This window comes from Agelaius tricolor, unplaced genomic scaffold, assembly GCF_023055355.1.
Source record: "Agelaius tricolor isolate 1412-34295 unplaced genomic scaffold, bAgeTri1.0.p SCAF_20, whole genome shotgun sequence".
NCBI classification, from domain to species: Eukaryota; Metazoa; Chordata; class Aves; order Passeriformes; family Icteridae; genus Agelaius; species Agelaius tricolor.
Window position 1 is genome coordinate 2,824,806 of NW_027269280.1, and position 18,805 is coordinate 2,843,610.

General features: G+C 51.5%; 1 protein-coding gene across 1 annotated transcript; it reads right to left on the reverse strand.

The window, feature by feature from the left end:
• Window positions 1-810: 810 nt before the first annotated feature.
• Window positions 811-18,126, reverse strand: CAMKK2 (calcium/calmodulin dependent protein kinase kinase 2). The gene is made up of 18 exons (XM_071445044.1): window positions 17,968-18,126; window positions 13,750-13,866; window positions 12,856-13,327; window positions 11,615-11,662; window positions 11,153-11,206; window positions 10,960-11,011; window positions 10,739-10,872; window positions 10,093-10,129; window positions 9,301-9,322; window positions 8,917-9,005; window positions 8,556-8,755; window positions 8,412-8,465; window positions 7,884-7,957; window positions 7,430-7,517; window positions 7,088-7,183; window positions 6,420-6,548; window positions 4,437-4,537; window positions 811-4,073 (listed from the first exon to the last, which is right to left on the reverse strand). The coding sequence occupies exons 3-18, from the start codon at window positions 13,153-13,155 to the stop codon at window positions 4,001-4,003; spliced, it is 1,551 nt and encodes a 516-aa protein (XP_071301145.1). The 5' UTR covers window positions 13,156-13,327; window positions 13,750-13,866; window positions 17,968-18,126; the 3' UTR covers window positions 811-4,000.
• Between the last annotated feature and the right edge of the window lie 679 nt (window positions 18,127-18,805).

The following is an 18,805-nucleotide window of genomic DNA, read 5'->3' on the forward strand; positions in this document are numbered from 1 at the left end:
CCACACACCAAGTGTTAGTGGAGGGCGATCAAAGCCAGGGCTCTGTGGGTTTTGCCTCTTCATTCTCTCAGCAGAAGTGCTGCTGCAACTACAGCTGCTCTGCCTTGATTCTCCTGACACCTTGTCCATGTCTGTTGCCTTAAACCCTCTCCAAGGGAAAAGACTTGTAAGTCAAAGGCCAAGATCTTAGGGTCTTTATCTGAGTGCTGGTACCAACTGCTTGGGAGATCAGATCTGTTATTCCCTAGCACACCTTCCGTGCTTTTCACCACCACACCAACCCTGTGTCTGGTCTGCTGCATTTAATGCAGTTTACACAACTCAATTGAGGTGGATTTGTTGGCTTTTATACTCACCTGGCTTTGAGCAGTTCTAGTGATCACATTGACTCACAAAGTCCAGGTCCTCCCTTTCTCTGAACCTTTTCTGGTGTTACTGAGCCCTAGGATCTATTCCATACCTCCAGCATCCTGGCTGCCTTTCTCCAGCAGCCCAGTGGGTAAACCACAGCATTATCATTTTGTTTTATTCTTTATGTGCCTGCTGCTGTTGAGCACTAAGTTGTGTCCCAGCTCAAAGAGTGCCCTTCCAAGGGCATTCCAGTCTGTGCATGTGAATGCTCAGTTTGGATTATACAGTGCTCGAGCTGCTGTGGTCCCAGCCTTGCCCAAGGTCCCCAGTAATGGTAGAGCACCAGACTTCACTCATAGGAGAGTGCTTTCACATTCCTCTTCCAACAACCACACTCTCACAGCTTGATAAAGACCACTCAAACAGAATAATGGTTCCACTTGATCAACTAACTCTGGGTTTGGTTGCATGTCATTTATTTCAACTTGTACAGTGAAGCTTGAACACCTGTGTGGAAAAACACTTAGTTGTTGGTTTATTCTTTCTTCTTAGGTAATATAATTTAAAAGTGGTAAATACACAGTATTTAAACTTGATACACCTGATAAAGTTAAATGCATAATAAAGGGGTAGGAGTGAAACACAAGCCTTGGTCATTAAACAAACAGTATAAAAATCAGGAATAGTTCAGGACCTTAGAAAAGAAACAGATCAGTTGCCTGATAGGTAAGAGGGGACCACCATGGAAAACTACTCAGATAAGAGGCCTGGCTTCCCCTTAGCACTTTCCTGTGTGCTTTCAGAGCCAAAAAGGCTTAGTACCCAGCAATAAGCCCACAGTCAGCACCGGGCTTGCTTGGAAGGAAGGGAGTTGGGGAAATCAAGCTATCGCCCAGTTCCAAGGCACAAGCAAAATGTTCACTTCACTATAAGGAGAAAGCCAGCATTACTACTAAGGAACAGCAGCTGGGGAACTGAGCAGGTTTATATACACAGTACAGCTTCTCTAACAGGTCATGCATTTAGAGAGATCTCCCTCATATGGCCACACTTTATGCTTTCAACAGAGCTGACCAACCAGAAAAATCCACATTGCATTTCTTTCCAAATGTGCATTTGGCTGCAGCCCCAGCAGAGCCTGCACTGAGGGACACTCAGTTTGGAGAGCACCTTGGGGAAGTGCTGAGTTTAGCATCCTTTAGAACCAAGCCCATGCAGGCAGTCAGCCACTGAGCAGTGGGAGTATCTGAGGCCCAGGGACTGGCTGGGCACTGGGGAGCTGGTAGAGCTGTTGAGAAGCTGTGTTAAACCTGGCAGACCTGTTAGGTCAATGTAAACTGTCTCACCTGACAAATCACAACCAGGGATGGGCAGCACAGAGATCTCTACAACACACCTCGAGCAAACACACCACACACACACTACTATGCACTACCTACAAAGAATTGGATCCCCTAGCTTTTTACATTTTTTTTTGGCAGATCAAGTCCATTTGCAGGGTTAGAGAACCAGGCTGCCCACTCACACACATTTCCACAATGAAAAGTCCTGTGTAGGGGGAGCAGGCAGCTGCAATAGTGCTGGCCCCCAAGTTACCTGTTTGGTTTTCCCATAGCTGAAGCTGCAGGGCTTTGGCATAGCCTCGGACTAAAATGGGAGGAAAACAGTGCATGTCTTATGGCTCCAAACTCCATAGTATTGCTCCTAAACCACCAACTGTCCTCACTGGCTTTGGAAAGAGGCCAGCAGCACAATGCTTCCATAATAAATTGCAATTTAGGGGGAACATCGCTTCAGGTGATCAAAAGGTTTAAGGGACAGTTTGGGTAGGCATCTGCACCCTTGCTAATGCTGTCCTGGCTCTAACAAAAACCAGCCTTAACCAGGAATTACCAGGCCAAGTCTGACTGCAGCGGGGCCGAGGACCTTGGCACGCTGCTACTTGTGCTGTGCAGGATAAAATAAAGGAAGACAAGGGAACGGTCACTTGCTAAAGGCAGGGCATCCATGGCCAGGGTTAACAGGCAGAGACCTTACCATTAAACAAGACACTTGGCAGTCTCCTAGTGCCTTCCTCCTGAGGGCAAAGAATTACACCTTATCAGTCCCTCACAGGCTTGGGAGACTCAAATCCTCCTTGTCAGGTACATCCAATGCCTCTTTCAAGGTCACACAACCACATCAGACTGAGAAAGGAAAAAAATCAGACCTTTTCCCCCCTAGTCCCATGCTCCAGCCACAAAACAACTGTACTTACCGTAACCCCTTTCCTCAGGCAAACCCTGGCTCCTCGTTCTCCAGCTTTGTTCAAGCACAGAGAACTTGGGAAAGTGAGTCTGGACACCAGAGTCTCTCCCACCACATGGCAGATTATTATTTTGTACAAGCACCACAAATAATCAGAGTAATCTGACTGAAGGTGAAAGAGCTCTTCGTAAGAAACAATCCATTAACTAGATATACACTTAATTTACTAACAAGCCTCTGATCCACAGGCATTCACAAATTACTGGTAACAAACTTGCAAAAAATACATAGCATTGGCCCCAGAATCCAGATTAAGAGTTTGGAAAACAAATGCTTCTTTGAAAATTACTAGCTAATCATTAAGATCTTAAATTCTAAGCAAGCCCTAAGTCTATACTTAAAAACCAGCATAAGTTGTATTATTTTTAATTGTAGTAAACCATGTAATGTACATGGAAGTGAAGGATTTTACCCTGAATTTTATATTTTATAGTATATCTACCTAGATCAAGTAAAATATTTAGAAACAAACTGTTAGTGCTTCTTCTGTTGTTTAAAACATTCTAAACACCACCTTTCACTCATGTCTGCAGCAAAAATAGTTCAAACTGAACTTAAGCCCTTAAATACCTTTTCCTTTCATACACTGAATACCTAATTTACCAAGTCCTGGTCACACCAAGGCCTCTGGAAAGGTGTTAATTACCTGAGGAGGTAATTAACCTCACTTTTTGAACGTCCTGAAGATGCTGTTTCATACAACTTGGCTCACAAAGGTAGGCATTCTTTAAAAAGCTGAACAGGTGGGTTTTTTCTTTGTTCCCATGCAGTTAAAAAGGTGTCAATTAAAAACAAACCAGAACTACAAGAAATAGATGCAACAACATTCCTGGTAGGTCGTGAACTCTCAAAGTGCACCCATGTGCTTGGTTTTACTGCTGTGTATGCCACTTGGCAATAGCGTCACCCTTCTGCACGTGCCCACAGCCACACCATGGGCACTGTGCCCCTGGGCTGCTGGCATCAGTCCCTGCAATATTTGGCATTAAAACCAGCTCAAAGCAGCTCCAAATGCATTTTCCTTTGGCTGCTGTGGGTTTTCTTTTGCAAAGCCCCGTTGCTGCTCACCACCACCGCTCACCTCTCCGCTGGCCGCCAGCGCCTCTCCCACCAGAAGTCAGCAGTCCCAAGTGCTCGGAGATGCTCCATGTTTATGGCAAAAAATCAGATGTCTGATAAGGTGTGATAACACATGCTGCTATGTGAGCTCTACATCCAGCATTGTACTGAGATAGCGCCATGTCATGCTGTGTTTGCTCTGGGCTCTGGTCACCTCGTCCCCAGCGCACGCTTGGTGACGTGCCCTGGATTGAGCTGCTCAGCAGAACCGTAAAGTCCACGTTCAAGAAAGAAGTTCCTCCTCTCCCACGTTGGGCAAGTCGTTGCATTTCAGGTTATCTTCACTGCCTTGTTTCCTGTTTTCAAAGGAAATAAAACAGCTGCTGAGTGACTCAGAAAAAGGGAAAGGAGGCCATGAGACACCAGTTTCTGCCCGTTCTCTGCATTGGACCTTTGGGACGCTGAGCATGTGTCATCTCTCCCCATGTAACAGGCTGCAAGTGCCATAAAAAGATGTTTCTCATCCCATCAGAACAGCAGGATACTCCATGTCACCAAAATCCCATAAAGCAGTTACAGATCAGACAGATGGGGTGTGAATGTTGCAGTCATGGCCCCCATGAAAATTTCAAAACCCAACTATTTAATTTCTCCCCCAGAGCATCAGGAAAAGCTGCTTTTGGGGTCTTTTGGGGCCGAGGTGAGGTGATGACACTTACGGCAGCAGGTTCCCAGAGGAAGACAATGACCGCTCCTCCCTCTTGCTCCCTTCAAATGGGTTCCCAAAGGATCGCTTCCGGATCATCGTTTTCACCAAGATCTGCAAAACCAGAATGCAGTTCATTGGGGTGCTTCCCCTTCATTCAAGAGCAACAGGAACATCCAGCTTGCATGCCCAAGTATTAAAAATCTAGTGAAAACAAGTCAAAGTTCTCTATAAACAGAAATCAGAAGGAAGCATCTTTGCAAGTTCCCAGCTGCTTCATACAGGGGCTGTATCCTCATCTGAAACCCTTGCAGGTGAGAGCCACACCAGGTGTAAGAGGCTGGAAAGGAGAGCAAAGCCAAGTCTGGGAGGCTTCTTTCCTCTCCAGAAGTAGGTTTTACTGACTGCTGCATCCAGTACCTGCAAATTCCCAGTCCTTCATTATTACCTGGCAAAATAATTCACTGGAAAGGGAGAAGGGAAGGAACTGGCACAGTTTTACCTTAATGTTTACCTGAAACCAAACTGAAAGCTGGCCATTTGTCCAGCTTTGGCTGCAAAACACAAAATTACCAATCAGAGACAGTGGGAACAGAGATGTGTCAGGATTCTTCCCTGGCATCCCCAGCTTATTGTGCTGGTGGGAGCAGACATCAAGGTGAGCAGCACTGGACCCTGCCTCAGCAGGGACATCCCTGAGAGCCCTGACTTCATCTGATGTTGCTTCTCATCCCTCTGTGCCTCGTTTATCTGCTCACCAGGGCGCACAGGGAGCTGTTCTGTGTCTGAAGGCGAGGGTGTTCTAAGAGTCAAAGCCACGTGAGTGAATCTCATACTGGAGCGTCAACGCCTGCACTTGGCTGCACAAAGATCAGCACCAGAGGGTAATTCTGAAGATCAAATGCAAATTTGAAAATACCACATTTGCCTGGAGGCACTGTGTTATCTAAGAGTCAAAGAGGTGCAGTAAAATCTGATGTGCCTTGAGCTGTGCTGAACACACCTGGATTTCCAACAGGGCTAGGAGCACTGAGCCTACTGATCAAGTCCCCTCTGAACAGGAAAAAGGGGGTAAACCCCTCATCAATGGTGATCTCTTTAGACAACATCTGCTTTTTCAGCCTGAGCAGCACAAGGTGCATTTGCATGTTCACACAGCTGTGGTCAGTGAGATTTCTGCAGGGCATCCAAAAGGGAGAGAGCTCCAGAAATGAGGCCAGATGTGGGCACAGCCATGAGATGGAAAAGGGGCTTCTCAAAGGCAAACCTGTTCTTCAAAAAAATCACAGCCTGGGTGCCTACAGGCAGGTAACACCAGGCCAGGAACTGCGAATGGTCGCTCGCTGTCTCTGCTAACACAAGGGCTGGCGGCACCCAAAGAAATCATTAGGTTCAAAACCACAAAGGATTTCACTTTCTACACAGGACAGGGTTACAATGTGGTTCTCACCACCACAGTGGGTTGCAGAGAATAAAAATACGAGCTTGAAAAGAGATGAGATGAAGTCACCAAAATAGCTCCAGGCGGGGGCTGATGCACATCGTGGCCCAGATAAAATCTCCATCCCAGGAACCTCCCACAGCCCCTCTGGCTGGACAGGCAGAACAGGGCAGGAGCTCCTTGTGCCTGGCCAAAACATCTGCTCCTGGCCACAGGCAGGTTCTGGACCAGATGCTCTTTTGCCCTGAGCAAATACAGTGATATTTAGGCAGCCAGCTCAAGCATGAAGACCATCAACCCACTGACAGTTACCTTTGAAACTGCTCTAAAATATTCCCCTGCACTGTGGGGTATGGCCATGTCCAGTGAGCTGCTGAGACCCTGAGACACTCAAGTGTCTTGCAGCACTTGTTTGCAAGAGAGGGAAGGTCTTGGCTCTAATCCTGCTCAATGCTTTTGCCCTTCAGCAGTAAACTTCAGCTGCTCAGGGCTGCCCCAGCAGGCAGTGTGGACCCCACTGTGCATCCAACAGGCCATCAGCTCCTTTGTACTCACCACGGTGGCCAGGCTGGGGATGTGCTTGACTGAATTCTCCACTTCCTCCTCCGTCACCTCGACGAGGGTGCAGTTCTCATCCTCCGTGGGCAGCAGCTCTGCTCCATTCTTGGTGACCCAAGGGTGCAACTTCAATTAATAACACAGCCTGTCAGGAACGATTTCCCTTTTTTCATAACTCAAACAACAACACAAGCCTGGCAAACGCATCTCCTTGTCCAAGCTATGGCCCCTACATGCTCCTGGAATGCCAGGGAGCAGGGCAGGGCTGTGCCATGTCACTGGTGAGCCAGCTCACCTGAGTGCCAGCAGGAACTGCACAGCTCAGAGCAGAAAATGCCATGGTGTGGTTTGTCCAGAGCCAACTACAAACCAAGCCATAACCTGGGTGACCTACAGCACTGGGCATCTCTGGGCTTTAGGGAACGACACCTATCTTCACTCATCTTATGGATGAGACAGCACCAGGAGGCAGGAGAGATTTATTCCAGTCCACACATACAAGCAGCAGTGATGGGGAGACCCACTGAGCCCTCGTCCTGGAGCTGGTTTAATCCATGCCTGAGGGCAGAACCCCTGTTTCTGCTGGCCCACACACCTGGTGACTCGGTCGGCTGCAGGAGGAGCACAAAAGGTTCCACAATTCCCCCGCAATCCTTTCCCCCTACCTTGGTCTCCATTCTCTCAGCTTCTCGCCCCTTCCAGGCTCCTGCAGGGGCGAAGGACCAGAAATCTCCTGCGAAAGGCTGTTGCACAGTACTTTCCTGGTAGCAGAGGAAATACTGTACTCAGGGGATTTCCTTTTGCCTGCCACTTCTATAGGCACCAAAGGTCCCAAAGCTGAGCAGGTCCCGGAGCAGGGGAAGGAGCTGGGACTTACCTGCCCAGGAGCCCTGGGCACAGGGGGAGGACCTAGCCTGGCGCGATCAAACTGACTCCCAAAAAAAGCTGAGCAAGGAGAACCCAACAGAAGTGAAGGCACAGCCAGCACCAGGAAGCTGGGTCAGTACCTTGATTTCTGGGACCGAAATCCTAGATTCAGGATTTTTATCCAACATCCGTGTAATCAAATCCTTCAAGAAGTCCGTAATTTCTGGCCTGTGGAAGGAAGAAGGGAGAGATGAGATGGGGAAAGGGATGGGTGCTGCCTCTGTTCTTCACCCCAGTGCCAGCTACTATGAGCCTTCTGGGCAGAGGGGCTCGACTCCAGCCCCAACAGGGTGGCAGCTCTGGGTTCTTGTACACCCCCTCCTCTCCAAACCCCCAGAAATGCAAAATATTCCCTTTTGAGGCAATGTGAAGTGCGATCCCACATTTACAGGGCAGGGAGAGACCAACTCAAAGCCTGAATTTTGCAAAACCACAGAAGAGCAGGGCCAGCCATACCCAGGCAGTGCTTGAGAAACAACTCAAATGAGCTGTAAAATTAGGATGGATGGGTTGTTTTTGTTTTTGAGTACTTACTGGTCTGGGAACTCCAACGTTTGGGTCTTGATTTTATTGTGTAAACTCAAGATCCTTTCATCCATAAAAGGGCACTACCACAAAGAAAAAGACCAGTGAGGAAAGCAACAACTTCTCTTAAGAGGCAGCCGTGGGGCAGCCAGAGGAGCATCAGGATCTCACAGGGTATGAAGGAGAGCAAAGATCCAGTTACAGGGAAATTCCAGAAGATTTCCAATTATATCAGTGTCTACTTTTAAACTCAACGAAAAAAACATTTAACCAAAATTACCAATTACTAAAAGAACTCCTTTCCTAAAAAATCTGCCCAAAACCAGAATTTTTTCCACTGGGGAAGAAAAGAAGCCCAACCCTTTTGGCTGCACACATCCCAGGGACAGGCAAAGGTTTCCCATTTCCATCCACACATCCTCATCTCCACTCAGCTCAATGGGGACACAAGGTGCCAGTCCCACTGTTTACCTGGAACATGGGAAGCACCAACCAACCCCCTAGACACCAACAGCACTGAAAAATCCATCTCATTACCTGCCCAAACACGAAGCAGTACAGTGTGATCCCCATGGCCCAGACATCCAAAGCCTGCAGAGTGAAAAAAGCACAGTGAAATCTAAAACAAAACTTCTGTTTGTGCAAGGTTAGCCCAAAACCATTCAAATTGCTATGAAATACCTTTCCAGAGAAGATCTTCCTGGTTTCTGAGAGGGTTTCTGGGGCCATGAAGGCAGGAGTGCCCACTGTGTTGGTTAAGAGGGCATCAGCTCCCTTGAACTCGTTGCTGACTCCAAAGTCGGCGATCTTGACGTGTCCATCTTCCCCCACGAGGAGGTTGGAAGGTTTAATATCCCGATGGATTATCTTCTGATAGTGCACTGCAGCAGAGGGACAATGACTGTGCAGCAGCAGCACTGGTTTGCAGCAAGGGAGCCACGAGGGCTCTGCGTGGCTCTTTCTGATAACACCACAACCAGCTCCAGGTGTTCAAAGAAAAACCCAAAATAAGAAATCCCATCCTTTCTGCAGAGACACTTACAGTATTCAATGCCCTTGATCAGATCCTGGAAGTAGAACCGAGCCTGGTCCTCACTGAGAGGTTTCAAGGTTGGGATTTCCATCACAGGGCTGTGAAGGCAACAGAGAGCAGAGTTCATTCCCCACCTGGATGTGCTGAAACAGGGCCTGGAGGCTTTGTCACTGGCTGGTGACAGCACACAACCCCAAACACAGGCACACAGCACACAGGGTGTACTCAGCTGTAACCAGGCCAGGGAAATGCTACTCAAAGCTCAAGCCCCAGCCATGAACCTCCCCATCACCTCTGCACCCCATTCCCAGCTTGGGTGGCCAAGCTCTGCCACCCACAGACCCATTGGATGTTCAAGTGATAGTAGGATTAAATCTGGAATTCAGTACTCACCCCTGCTTCACCAGCTCAAACACTGCAACACAAAAGAGAAGGTGATTACAGATTGCTTACAGGGTGTGGCTCCTGTGAGCACAACCTCAGCACAAAAGCAATTATTTTAATGACAAAAGTTCTAAAAATAATATGTCATTTTTAAAAAGGAGATGCTTCCTTATGCAAGGCACGTGGCATTTGGGTTGCTCCCGTTTTCAGTTGAGGGGATGCTGCCAACTCTCGTCTCAGTGTTGCAGCTTCAGCATCGTGAAGTGCTCTCCATGGCACACAAAAACCCCCAGTTTGCCACCAAAAAGGCTGAGCCCACACCCTGGGCAAACCTCAGTGCTTGGCCATGAAGGCATCACATGATCCTCCACTAGTACAGGCTGAACATAAATGATAGAAAAAAATGCCTTCTTCAAAAGTTGTGAATTACCTGAAGCAACAACTGCAGTCTGCCAGGCAGGTTGGGATGTGGCTCATTTGTACCTTGGGTAATTAACTTGTGCCTTTTCCCAAAGCCAGAGAAATGAAACTGCTTTCTATCATTCCAGCTTCAAAGCTGAGAACATCAATGCTGGTGCCTCTCATGGCAAAGCATGCCCTGGTGTCGAATTAATGCCAATAAAGTGCTATAAAGCACTCTTATCTCTGTTCACAACCCAGACTGCATCTCATTTCCTCCTCCAGCACATCAGGCTATGCCCACAGTGGAGGAGAGACCCAGCCCTGCACACAGAGCTCCTCCAAAACACAGTGGGAACCTTTTGCCCCACCCCTGTGACACCCAGGGCAGCAGGCAGTTACCCATGTACAGGTGATCCTCACTGGGGTCATCCAGGACCTGCAAAAACAAGCAAAAAGGCAATTAAACAGTGCCAAGGAAGCCTTGCAAATTAAGCATTGTGATATTTTATTTAGCAGCCATCTCAGTTCTGCACCATCTGCACCATCAGCACGGTCTGCTCATCTCTGAGCTTCTACCCACAAGAGTAGGGAAAAAAAGAGGACAGAGATGTAGCTGTACTTCAAGGAAGCAAATATTTAAAACACACAGGAAGCATCATCTGACTCATGAGCCAAATAAACTCCAGCCTGCACATCCTTAATTCTTGATTTTTGGACTGTTTCATACAGGCAGTGGGTGTAGGGCAAGGCAGCTGCACTGTTGAACTCACACAAACACCAGTTCTTCCCCAAAACCTGTCTCAGCACTTGTTTCCTCCACAGAAGAAACATTTTTCTGCATTTCCCTTTCTGAGCAGGAAAGAAAAAAATCTTTTGGGAGGTGAGAATAAAAAACCTTCTAAACCAAAGAAAACACAAAATTCTTCCAAAGGCAGGACCTGCCCTTGCTCCCTTCTGGGGTCACTCCCCTTCACCCAGCCCATCCCTGCAGCATTCAGGCTCCATCACGCTCAAGGATGAGTTTTGGAAGGAGGCCAGCACTCACCTCCACCAGCTTAACCACGTTGGGGTGGTCCAGCTTCTTCAGGATGGCAATCTCCTGGTAGACCTGCTCGATGGGCCCTCGGCGCTGCAGGCAGCCCTCGGGAGCAGCCTTGGCCCCACGGGGCGGTGGGCGGCCTGAGGAAAGGCAAAGATGTGTCCAGATGGGAACAATCCCCCAGGATCCCCAAAACAGCCCCCAGCCAAAAGGCTTTTGCCACTTACGGGGGAAGCCCGCCTGTCTCATCAGCTTCTTTTTTGAGAGAACCTTCATTGCCTGCAAAAGGGGAATAAATGTGGAATTTGAGCAAGTCAAGGATAAAAATGTGGCTCGTGGGATGGGGCAGGGAGTCGGCAGAGGGGATCCATCCCCCTGCCAGCTGCCCTGCTGCAGGCTCTGGGGCTGTGTGCTACTCACATAGTAGGTGTTATCATCCTCGTTGTAGGCCAGCTTCACCACCCCATAGGAGCCCTGGAGAGGGGCACAGCCATGGGGCACATGTTAGGGACAATCCAGAAAACCCACATCACCAACCCGGGCTCTAGGCTCCTCCACAATCCCACCCCACAGGGATCACAGAGCTGGTGGGAGATCTGGGATGAGCAGGGGTGTATAGTCTGACATCACACTGACAGCAAAGAAAAGCTTCAAATGCCCCATTGTGTGGGAGGGAGGGGGAAGGGGGAAAATTAGTAATAATTTTAAAAATATACAATTCAATGGCACCACTCAGAACAGAACAGCGAGCAACAAAGAGCTGCCGTGGTGAGTGGCTGGACTTGCTCCTATTCTGGAGCATTCCCATGACTGGAAAGTGAAAGCAAGCCTGACACCCTCCCAACCCAAAAACCCCTCATCCCACCCCAACCCAATATTCACCTTCCCAATCTCATCTTTCAGCTTGTACTGGTTGAGCTGCACACAGTCCTGTGGGGAGAGAGCAGGGAAGCTTGGCATGAGCCATAAAACTGCTCACATTTGCTCTTGTCCTTTTAAATCTCCTGCACAACTTTCTCTGCAAACTCACACCCTGTCCTGCTCTGCCCAAGCACTCCCGTGGGGCAGCTTTGATTCATGAGCCACAAAACCACCCACCAAGCCACACACGGGTGTGTTTATAGAGGGCTAATTGCAAACGTTAATGGCTGGGCAGGGATCCTGTCCTGTCCACTCATGTGGAACAGAGAGAGGGACAGGGAGAGCCCTGAAGGGTTTAATGCTGGCGACCTGGCACCGAGTAATTTTATTTCTTCTGGGCAAAGCAGCCACTTGCTGCCTGTTTTCTGTCAGGCTGGGGGGAGGCAGGCCTGTTTTCTCTTTAGATCTCAGTGAATTTCTCTGTTTTTTTCTTTTTAAGGAGTAAAGAAAGAAACTTGCGCTACACTCCTGGCTTCCATCAAACACAGCCGTGAGAGCTGTGGCATCAGCAAAAGGCTCAAAAACCGGTGAGCTGGGGTCTTACATCCCTGAGAGCTGTCCCCATGGCCCAGGATATCCCAGGGCCCCCTGCCACACACCTGCAGACATGCTGTGGGGGTTTATCCCAAAAAAAACAAGCGAGAAGAAATGCCACTGTGGGAAAATCCAGGCAGATGGGGCCAGGAGAACTGCAGGAGCAGTGTTCAGACCCCTCACCTGTAATGCTCATTCTCCTCAGCTGTAACATTCATCCCCCTCACCTGTAACATTCATCTCCCTCACCTGTAATGTTCATCCCCCTCACCTGTAACATTCATCTCCCTCACCTGTAATGTTCATCCCCCTCACCTGTAACGTTCATCCCCCTCACCTGTAATGTTCATCCCCCTCACCTGTAATGTTCATCCCCCTCACCTGTAATGCTCATTCTCCTCACCTGTAACGTTCCTTCCCCCTCACCTGTAACGTTCATCCTCCTCACCTGTAATGTTCATCCCCCTCATCTGTAACATTCATCCCCCTCATCTGTAACATTCATCCCCCTCACCTGTAACATTCATTCCCCTCACCTGTAACATTCATCCCCCTCACCTGTAATGTTCCTCCCCCTCATCTGTAATGTTCATTCCCCTCACCTGTAACGTTCCTCCCCCTCACCTGTAACGTTCCTCCCCCTCATCTGTAATGTTCCTCCCCCTCACCTGCAATCCTGTGATGGACACACGGTTGGACTCCACCGTTGGCCGCCGCGGCAGCCGTGGGGAGGAGTGTGGGGATGTCACTGGGGAGTAGGGGAGGGAGGGGTAGATGAAGCGCTCCTTGGCACCGTCGCCATGCCCGGGCGAGCGGACCGGCTGCGGCCGCTCCTGCAGGGACAGCTTGCGGCCGGAGAGGTGCAGCTTGCGGCCGTCCCCAAAGCCCTCGGTGCCGGGCACGTCCATCTCCTCCTCGCTCGCGCTCCCCGCGGCCTCGTGCTCGGTGACCACGATGAGCGAGGCCATGCTGCCGTGGCCGGGGCTCAGCGCCGGGGGGTCCCGCAGGGCCGCGGGGGCTCGGCGGCCGCAGCCTCCGGCGCTGCACAGGGGCTGTGGGGCGGGTGAGCTGCTGGGGACACGTGGTGGCGTGGAGGGACCGATGGCCTCATCCTGGCCATGCTGTGGTGGGGAGATGTGCCTGCAAACACAGGATAGAGAGTTAGCCAGACTCTCTGGAAAGCGGGATCTCCTGCTGGTCATTGTGCTACAGATTGATTTATTCATTCCATAGGGAATGGTGAAGCCAAGGGCAGCAGTGCAGGATGGCATAAGGATGCACAATCACCCTACCATGGGTCAGACCCCAGGCCAGAGCCAGCCTCAACCCCGAGCTGCCACCTCTGCTCCTTCCACCCTTTTTATCTAAACACCTCCAGGGAGTAACAACTCCATCAACTCCTATAGAAATTCTCCAAAGGGGTTATTTTAAAGGGGCAGGATAAAGAACTGTGCTATACCGGCATAAATACCACTGAGTTCTCTACTTTACTGCTCAAAGTGGGCACATCTCTGCCAAATCCCCCCAGACAAAGCAGTTCAGGGGCACAAGGACCTACTTACCAAGCATGGGGTGCAGGACCAGCCCCCTGGCTCACTGCTTCCTCCCACAGCCCATCATTGCTGGTGATTTCTGTTCCTTGCCCTGTGGCTTTTTGTGCAGAACTCAGGTACCCAAACCTTGAGATAAATGAGAAAACTGTTAGCAACAACAAAAAATTTTTAAATCATCAAATAATTAAGTGATAATTAAAAAAGAGGAGAAAATTATGTTAATTCACACATGGCAGGCACTCCACAGCACCTGGGGCTGTTCAGTGGTTGGTTGGCTGTAAACCATTGCTCTTCCCTGCCCCAACACTGGTGCTGTTTTTAATTTCTAGGTTTACAAGTTGCCACAGAAGGAAGTGAAAAAAAATATCCTGAGCCAACCAGCCCAGGAGCAGGAACAGGGTTTGAGGCGTTTTTCTGCCTGGTTCCCACACCTCGACGAGGCGGCCGGTTAAAATTAGCTCCACTCATCTCCATTGAAGTTTCTGTGCTGCACCCGCAGCACAACCACTCTGAATCAGCCCAGCAGAAATTATGGGTCAAGTACAGAAATCAAATCGTCTCCCCCGTCCTCGAGGCTTCACAATGGCCTAATTGCTGTTTTCAACACTGATCTATAAACCAGAGCTTTTGTGCCCAAGTGGGATCGGCCTGGAGCTGAAGCCAACGCGGCACCGCTCGCTGCTCCGAGGCATGGAGAAGCACAGGGATGGGGAGGCTATAAATAAGCCAACGAACAGCAACAAGGACAAACTATTCCAGAAACATTGAGTTTCGTGGGGCTGAATCCACTCCTGGATGGGGCTTTGCTGGATGAGAGAGCCAGGAGCCACCAGCCAAGTCAAATTCCCCCCGCAGTGCTGCTGGCAGCACTCGGCAGCGTGTTTTAATGCACTCCCAAATGGATTAAAACAAACAGGCAGCCCCCCCCATTCATCCTGAATTCACAGGGATGCATCTCGAGGCCATTTGCCTGGCCTGCTTTGGGCACCCCTCCAGTGGGCACATATAAATAGCTGCCCTGAAGCCAGAGCTGATCCGGAATGCTGTGCCCTCTACCCTCACCGTGCTCTGCAGCCGCACCAAAAAAGGCAGCTCATCGGGGCAGCCTTGGGATGAAACCACCCCAGAACATCACTGGTAGCAACACCAGTCCCCAACGGTGCCACAGCACAGCTGGACATCCCAGCCTGCCCCCAGAGCATCGCCTGCATCCCTGTTTCCAAGGGTTCCTGATAAACTTTGCCAGACTTGAGCAAAATTGAGTTATGAAGCCTCAGTCACACTTGAGAGCTGAGCTGTCCTGGCTGGCGGGAGTTAATTGGCTTGACCAGGATAAACATATCAAGTCTGATTAATTCAAGCAGGCTTCCCCAGGCTCTATAAACTAAAAGTCATCCAAGCCCCATCGTAACGTCATCTGAAGCGGGAAATCAGAGGGGTTTTCCCTCTGCATGTGTGCAAAGGGTCAGAGGATGGGGTTTTAAGAAATTGCCGAGATGACGCCTCGCCTGAGAGAAACCCAGAAGTGGGGTCACACTGTTGAAGACAGCCCTGTTATCCTTAATAAGCACATGAGGAGGAGGAGGAGGAGGTGGAGAGGAGCTGTATTCCCAGTCAGAGAGAAAAGTAAAATAGCTGAAACGAGGGCAGTAATCCCAAAGAGAGAAAATACAGCCTGGGGGCTTTGGCTTCACCAACCCATCCGGGGCCTTGCCTGGGGAAAATCAGCACATTCTGGTATGAACTCCGGCAGATCCTTATGTAAAAGGGACCAGCACATGCCCACAAAATCCTCAGGAAATATAACAGCCTGGTGTATAGGAATGATTTATCGGCACAGCTTTTGGCTGCAATCCATATATAACCCATAGCGGCTGCAGCAGGATTATCGAAGCAATCAGTCTCGCATCTAATTCAGCAAGGAGAGGGATATTAAAATGAAAAGAGGTCTGTGAAACCCTGGCAGCAGCTCTCCCTCTCGCTCAGCGTCCACGTGGCTTGAGCGGAAGCGAATGGGAGTGGAATCAGCCCCCATGAGGGTGAGGGATTTTCACAGCCCCTCGGCAGCCCCAGCTCTGCCCAGAGCGCCTGGGCCCTGCTGGATGCGGCCACCTCCGGAGGGGAACACGCTGCCCCATTCCAGGCAAGTGCAGAGGGTGACACCTGGCAGCCAGCACTGGCTGCAGGGATTTCAGTCAGAGCATAGGGATGCATCTGCCTGCCCTTCCCTCCCCGGAGCTGTTTCTCTACCCAGCTGCAGGGGCTGCACACTCGCCTTCCCCACACCTGTCACTGTGGCAAGGCCAGAGACGGTGTCAGGATCAGACCCTCCCCAGGGAGTAAGACTTGGTGGCAGCTCAGCAGTGACCCCTCCATCCATCCTCCCATGGGGGTCAGCTCACAAATCCCAACTTCAGCTGTTTAGAACAAAACTGAACTCAAAACACTGAAACCAGGGCTGATTTTACTCTCAGAGATCCTCCCCTGCTACTGCTGGAGGTTGGTTATAAATCAAGCAGGGCCAGCCTGGGGCAGTTATTGGTCTCCCTGGGCACAGTCCAGTGGCTATTTTGCTTTCCCCAGTCACGGTCAGCGGTGGAAGTGCCCGTGCCAAGAGTGGTGTCATCTGCAGCAACGGGGGCATCGATCACAGTTTCCCTTCCTACGGGTGAGCACAGACCTTGCCAGAAATATATTAGTCACTGTAGTATACAAAGACCATATGCATGCCCTACCTGACTTTTAATGGAAAAAAAATCTCTCAGCAGCTTTTCTAGAAGTCAGAGGACACCCAAATTTATGAGATACTGGAAACAGGCACCCATGCCCCATCTAGGACAGGTTCCTGTGCCCAAGCAGCAAAGCTTTTCATCATCCCCAGGGTGAATGGAAGAGCCTCCTGCACTGCCTGGCCCAGCCAACACAGAGTGGAAAGAACTGGGGGAAAAAAATGCAAAGCCAGGCTGGTAGCATTGTAGTGTCAGAACACCCAGCAGCAGGTTTCAATAGGAATCACAAAAACATCTTTACCAAGGTTCTTTTATAATTATGAGGATACTGCCTAATACTGCTGAAGCAATATATAATGAGCATCCCAAAAGAGCCTAAGCTCCAGAGATGGTGCTGAGCATGGACCTGGATAAGCTCAGGGCATCTCCATCACCTTGTCCAGCACTAGCAAACATGTCCCAGCTTTCCTGGAAACATCAGCTCCAGCCCACAATGCCCACAAGAGAGGAAACTGGAGCAGCTCTCCACTTTGTGAACGCCACTTAAAAGACATTAAGGCAGAGCTGAAAGCAAAGGCTCCTCCAAATTACCTCCCTGGAACAGATCCCCCTCACAGCACACTCAGGTATGGGCTTTTGGGGTTTGTCTCTGCCTCAGGGGAGGGGCTGTCTCTGTGGGTGTGGGCCATGAAGGCAGCTCTGGCGCCCACAGCTGCCACACATCCTCTCCCCAGCACGGTCCCCCGGTCCTGTCCCCAGGGGTGGTTTCTGCCCCTGCAGCATTGCAGCCAGCCCACAGCTCCATCACACCAGCTGCCCGTGGTCATCTCACTTCTGCTCCTGGTCTCGGCTGTTACCTTCATGCTCCTGATGCTCTGTGCCGTGCACGTGGCTGCAGGGCTGCATCCACCTCCGAACCACGCTCTGCCACTCGCAGCAGCCCAACCTGTGGCTTCTAATGACACCCGTGCCCTGTACACAGTCGCTCCGCCAGCTCCATCCCCTCTCACTTGTCCCTTGACCTTAAAAACCCCTCCCTTCCCCAACCCCATGGCCTATCTTTCCCCGGCACCCCCGATCCCGGCCCTCAACCCCCGGACAGGAGCCCCGTGGGGTCTGAGGGACACGCGGTGTGACCACCCGGTCCCACGGATGCGCCCGGGGCGCCGCCGCCCGCCGGTACCGCGGCACGTGTGGGGGCCGGGATGTCCGCGGGGCCCGGCGGCCACGGCGCGGGATGGGGAAATGACAGCACCGAGCCAGCACCGAGCCCGCACCGCGGGGGTGTCCGCACAGGCCGCCGCGAGAGAGCCCCGTCCGGGGGCGATGCCGTTCGCCGCCCGCAGAGCAGCCCCAGCCCCGCTCCATCCCCGCTCCATCCCCGGCTCGGCCGCCCCCGCCCGCCCGGTCCCTCCGGGCGCGGCTTTGTCTCCGCCACCGCGGGCGCATCCCCCGGCCGGGCCCGCCCGGCCTCCCCGCCCGTTCCCGTAGCACCGACCTGGCGGGGAGCGACCCCGGGACCCCGCAGCCCCCGCCGCGCTGGGCCGGAGCGCCGCTGCCCGGCGCCGCCTTCGCTTTCGGTTCCGCTCCGGCGGCGGCAGCGGGAAGGAGGGAGGGAAGGAGGGAGGGAGCGATGGAAGGAGGGAGGGAGGGAGAGAGGGAGGCCCCGCTCCGCCCCGGGGAAGGGCAGGTTTCCCCCCGGGCAGCCGCATCCTGCCCACCCGCCCCCGTAAGCCGCTGTTGCGGTGTGTTTTGTTCTTTTGTTTGTTTATAATTTATTCCCCCAGTGTTTTATTTCCCCCCGGGCCGTGCGTCACCTCCCCGCGGGATGCAGCGCGGAGCCCCGGCCGGTCCCGCTGTCCCCGACCCCGCTGCGGGCTCCCCGCGTCCGCCTCGGAGGGACCCGAACCCCGGCGTCCCCCGGCGCCGCCTCCTCCCCCTGCCCCCTGCAAACCCTGGGCTGCCAGCGTCAGGTCGGCTGGGGACAAACCGGGTTACCCGCGCCAGTTCCCCCGCACTCAGCGATTGCCCAAAGCATCACCTAAAGGGGAGGTTTGGAAAACAGTTGTTGGGAAATGTCACAGAGGCCACCACCAAAGAGTTCCCACACAAGTTACAGCTCTGTGGCGCTGAGACAGAGCTCATAGGCACGGCCTTTAACCCCCAGGTGACACCAGCCCTCGGCAAACATACCCCTTGCTTTGTCCGGTATTTGGGGTTTGTTGTTTTTTCCATCCAGCACCATTTCTGCACCAAGCTCACCCCCGTTTTCTTTACATGAAGCAACAGCTTCAGCCTTGAGCAAGATGCAAACGCCACAGCTGGCCAAACCCTCT

Excerpts from the sequence above, each read along its gene's own strand:
- CAMKK2 (XM_071445044.1), bottom strand. The coding sequence starts at position 13,155 with ATGGCCTCGCTCATCGTGGTCACCGAGCACGAGGCCGCGGGGAGCGCG. Across the intron at positions 10,130-10,738 it reads ACGTGGTTAAGCTGGTGGAG|GTCCTGGATGACCCCAGTGA; the intron begins GTGAGTGCTGGC and ends TTGTTTTTGCAG. Across the intron at positions 7,184-7,429 it reads TTTCGGTCCCAGAAATCAAG|GAAAGTACTGTGCAACAGCC; the intron begins GTACTGACCCAG and ends CTCTGCTACCAG.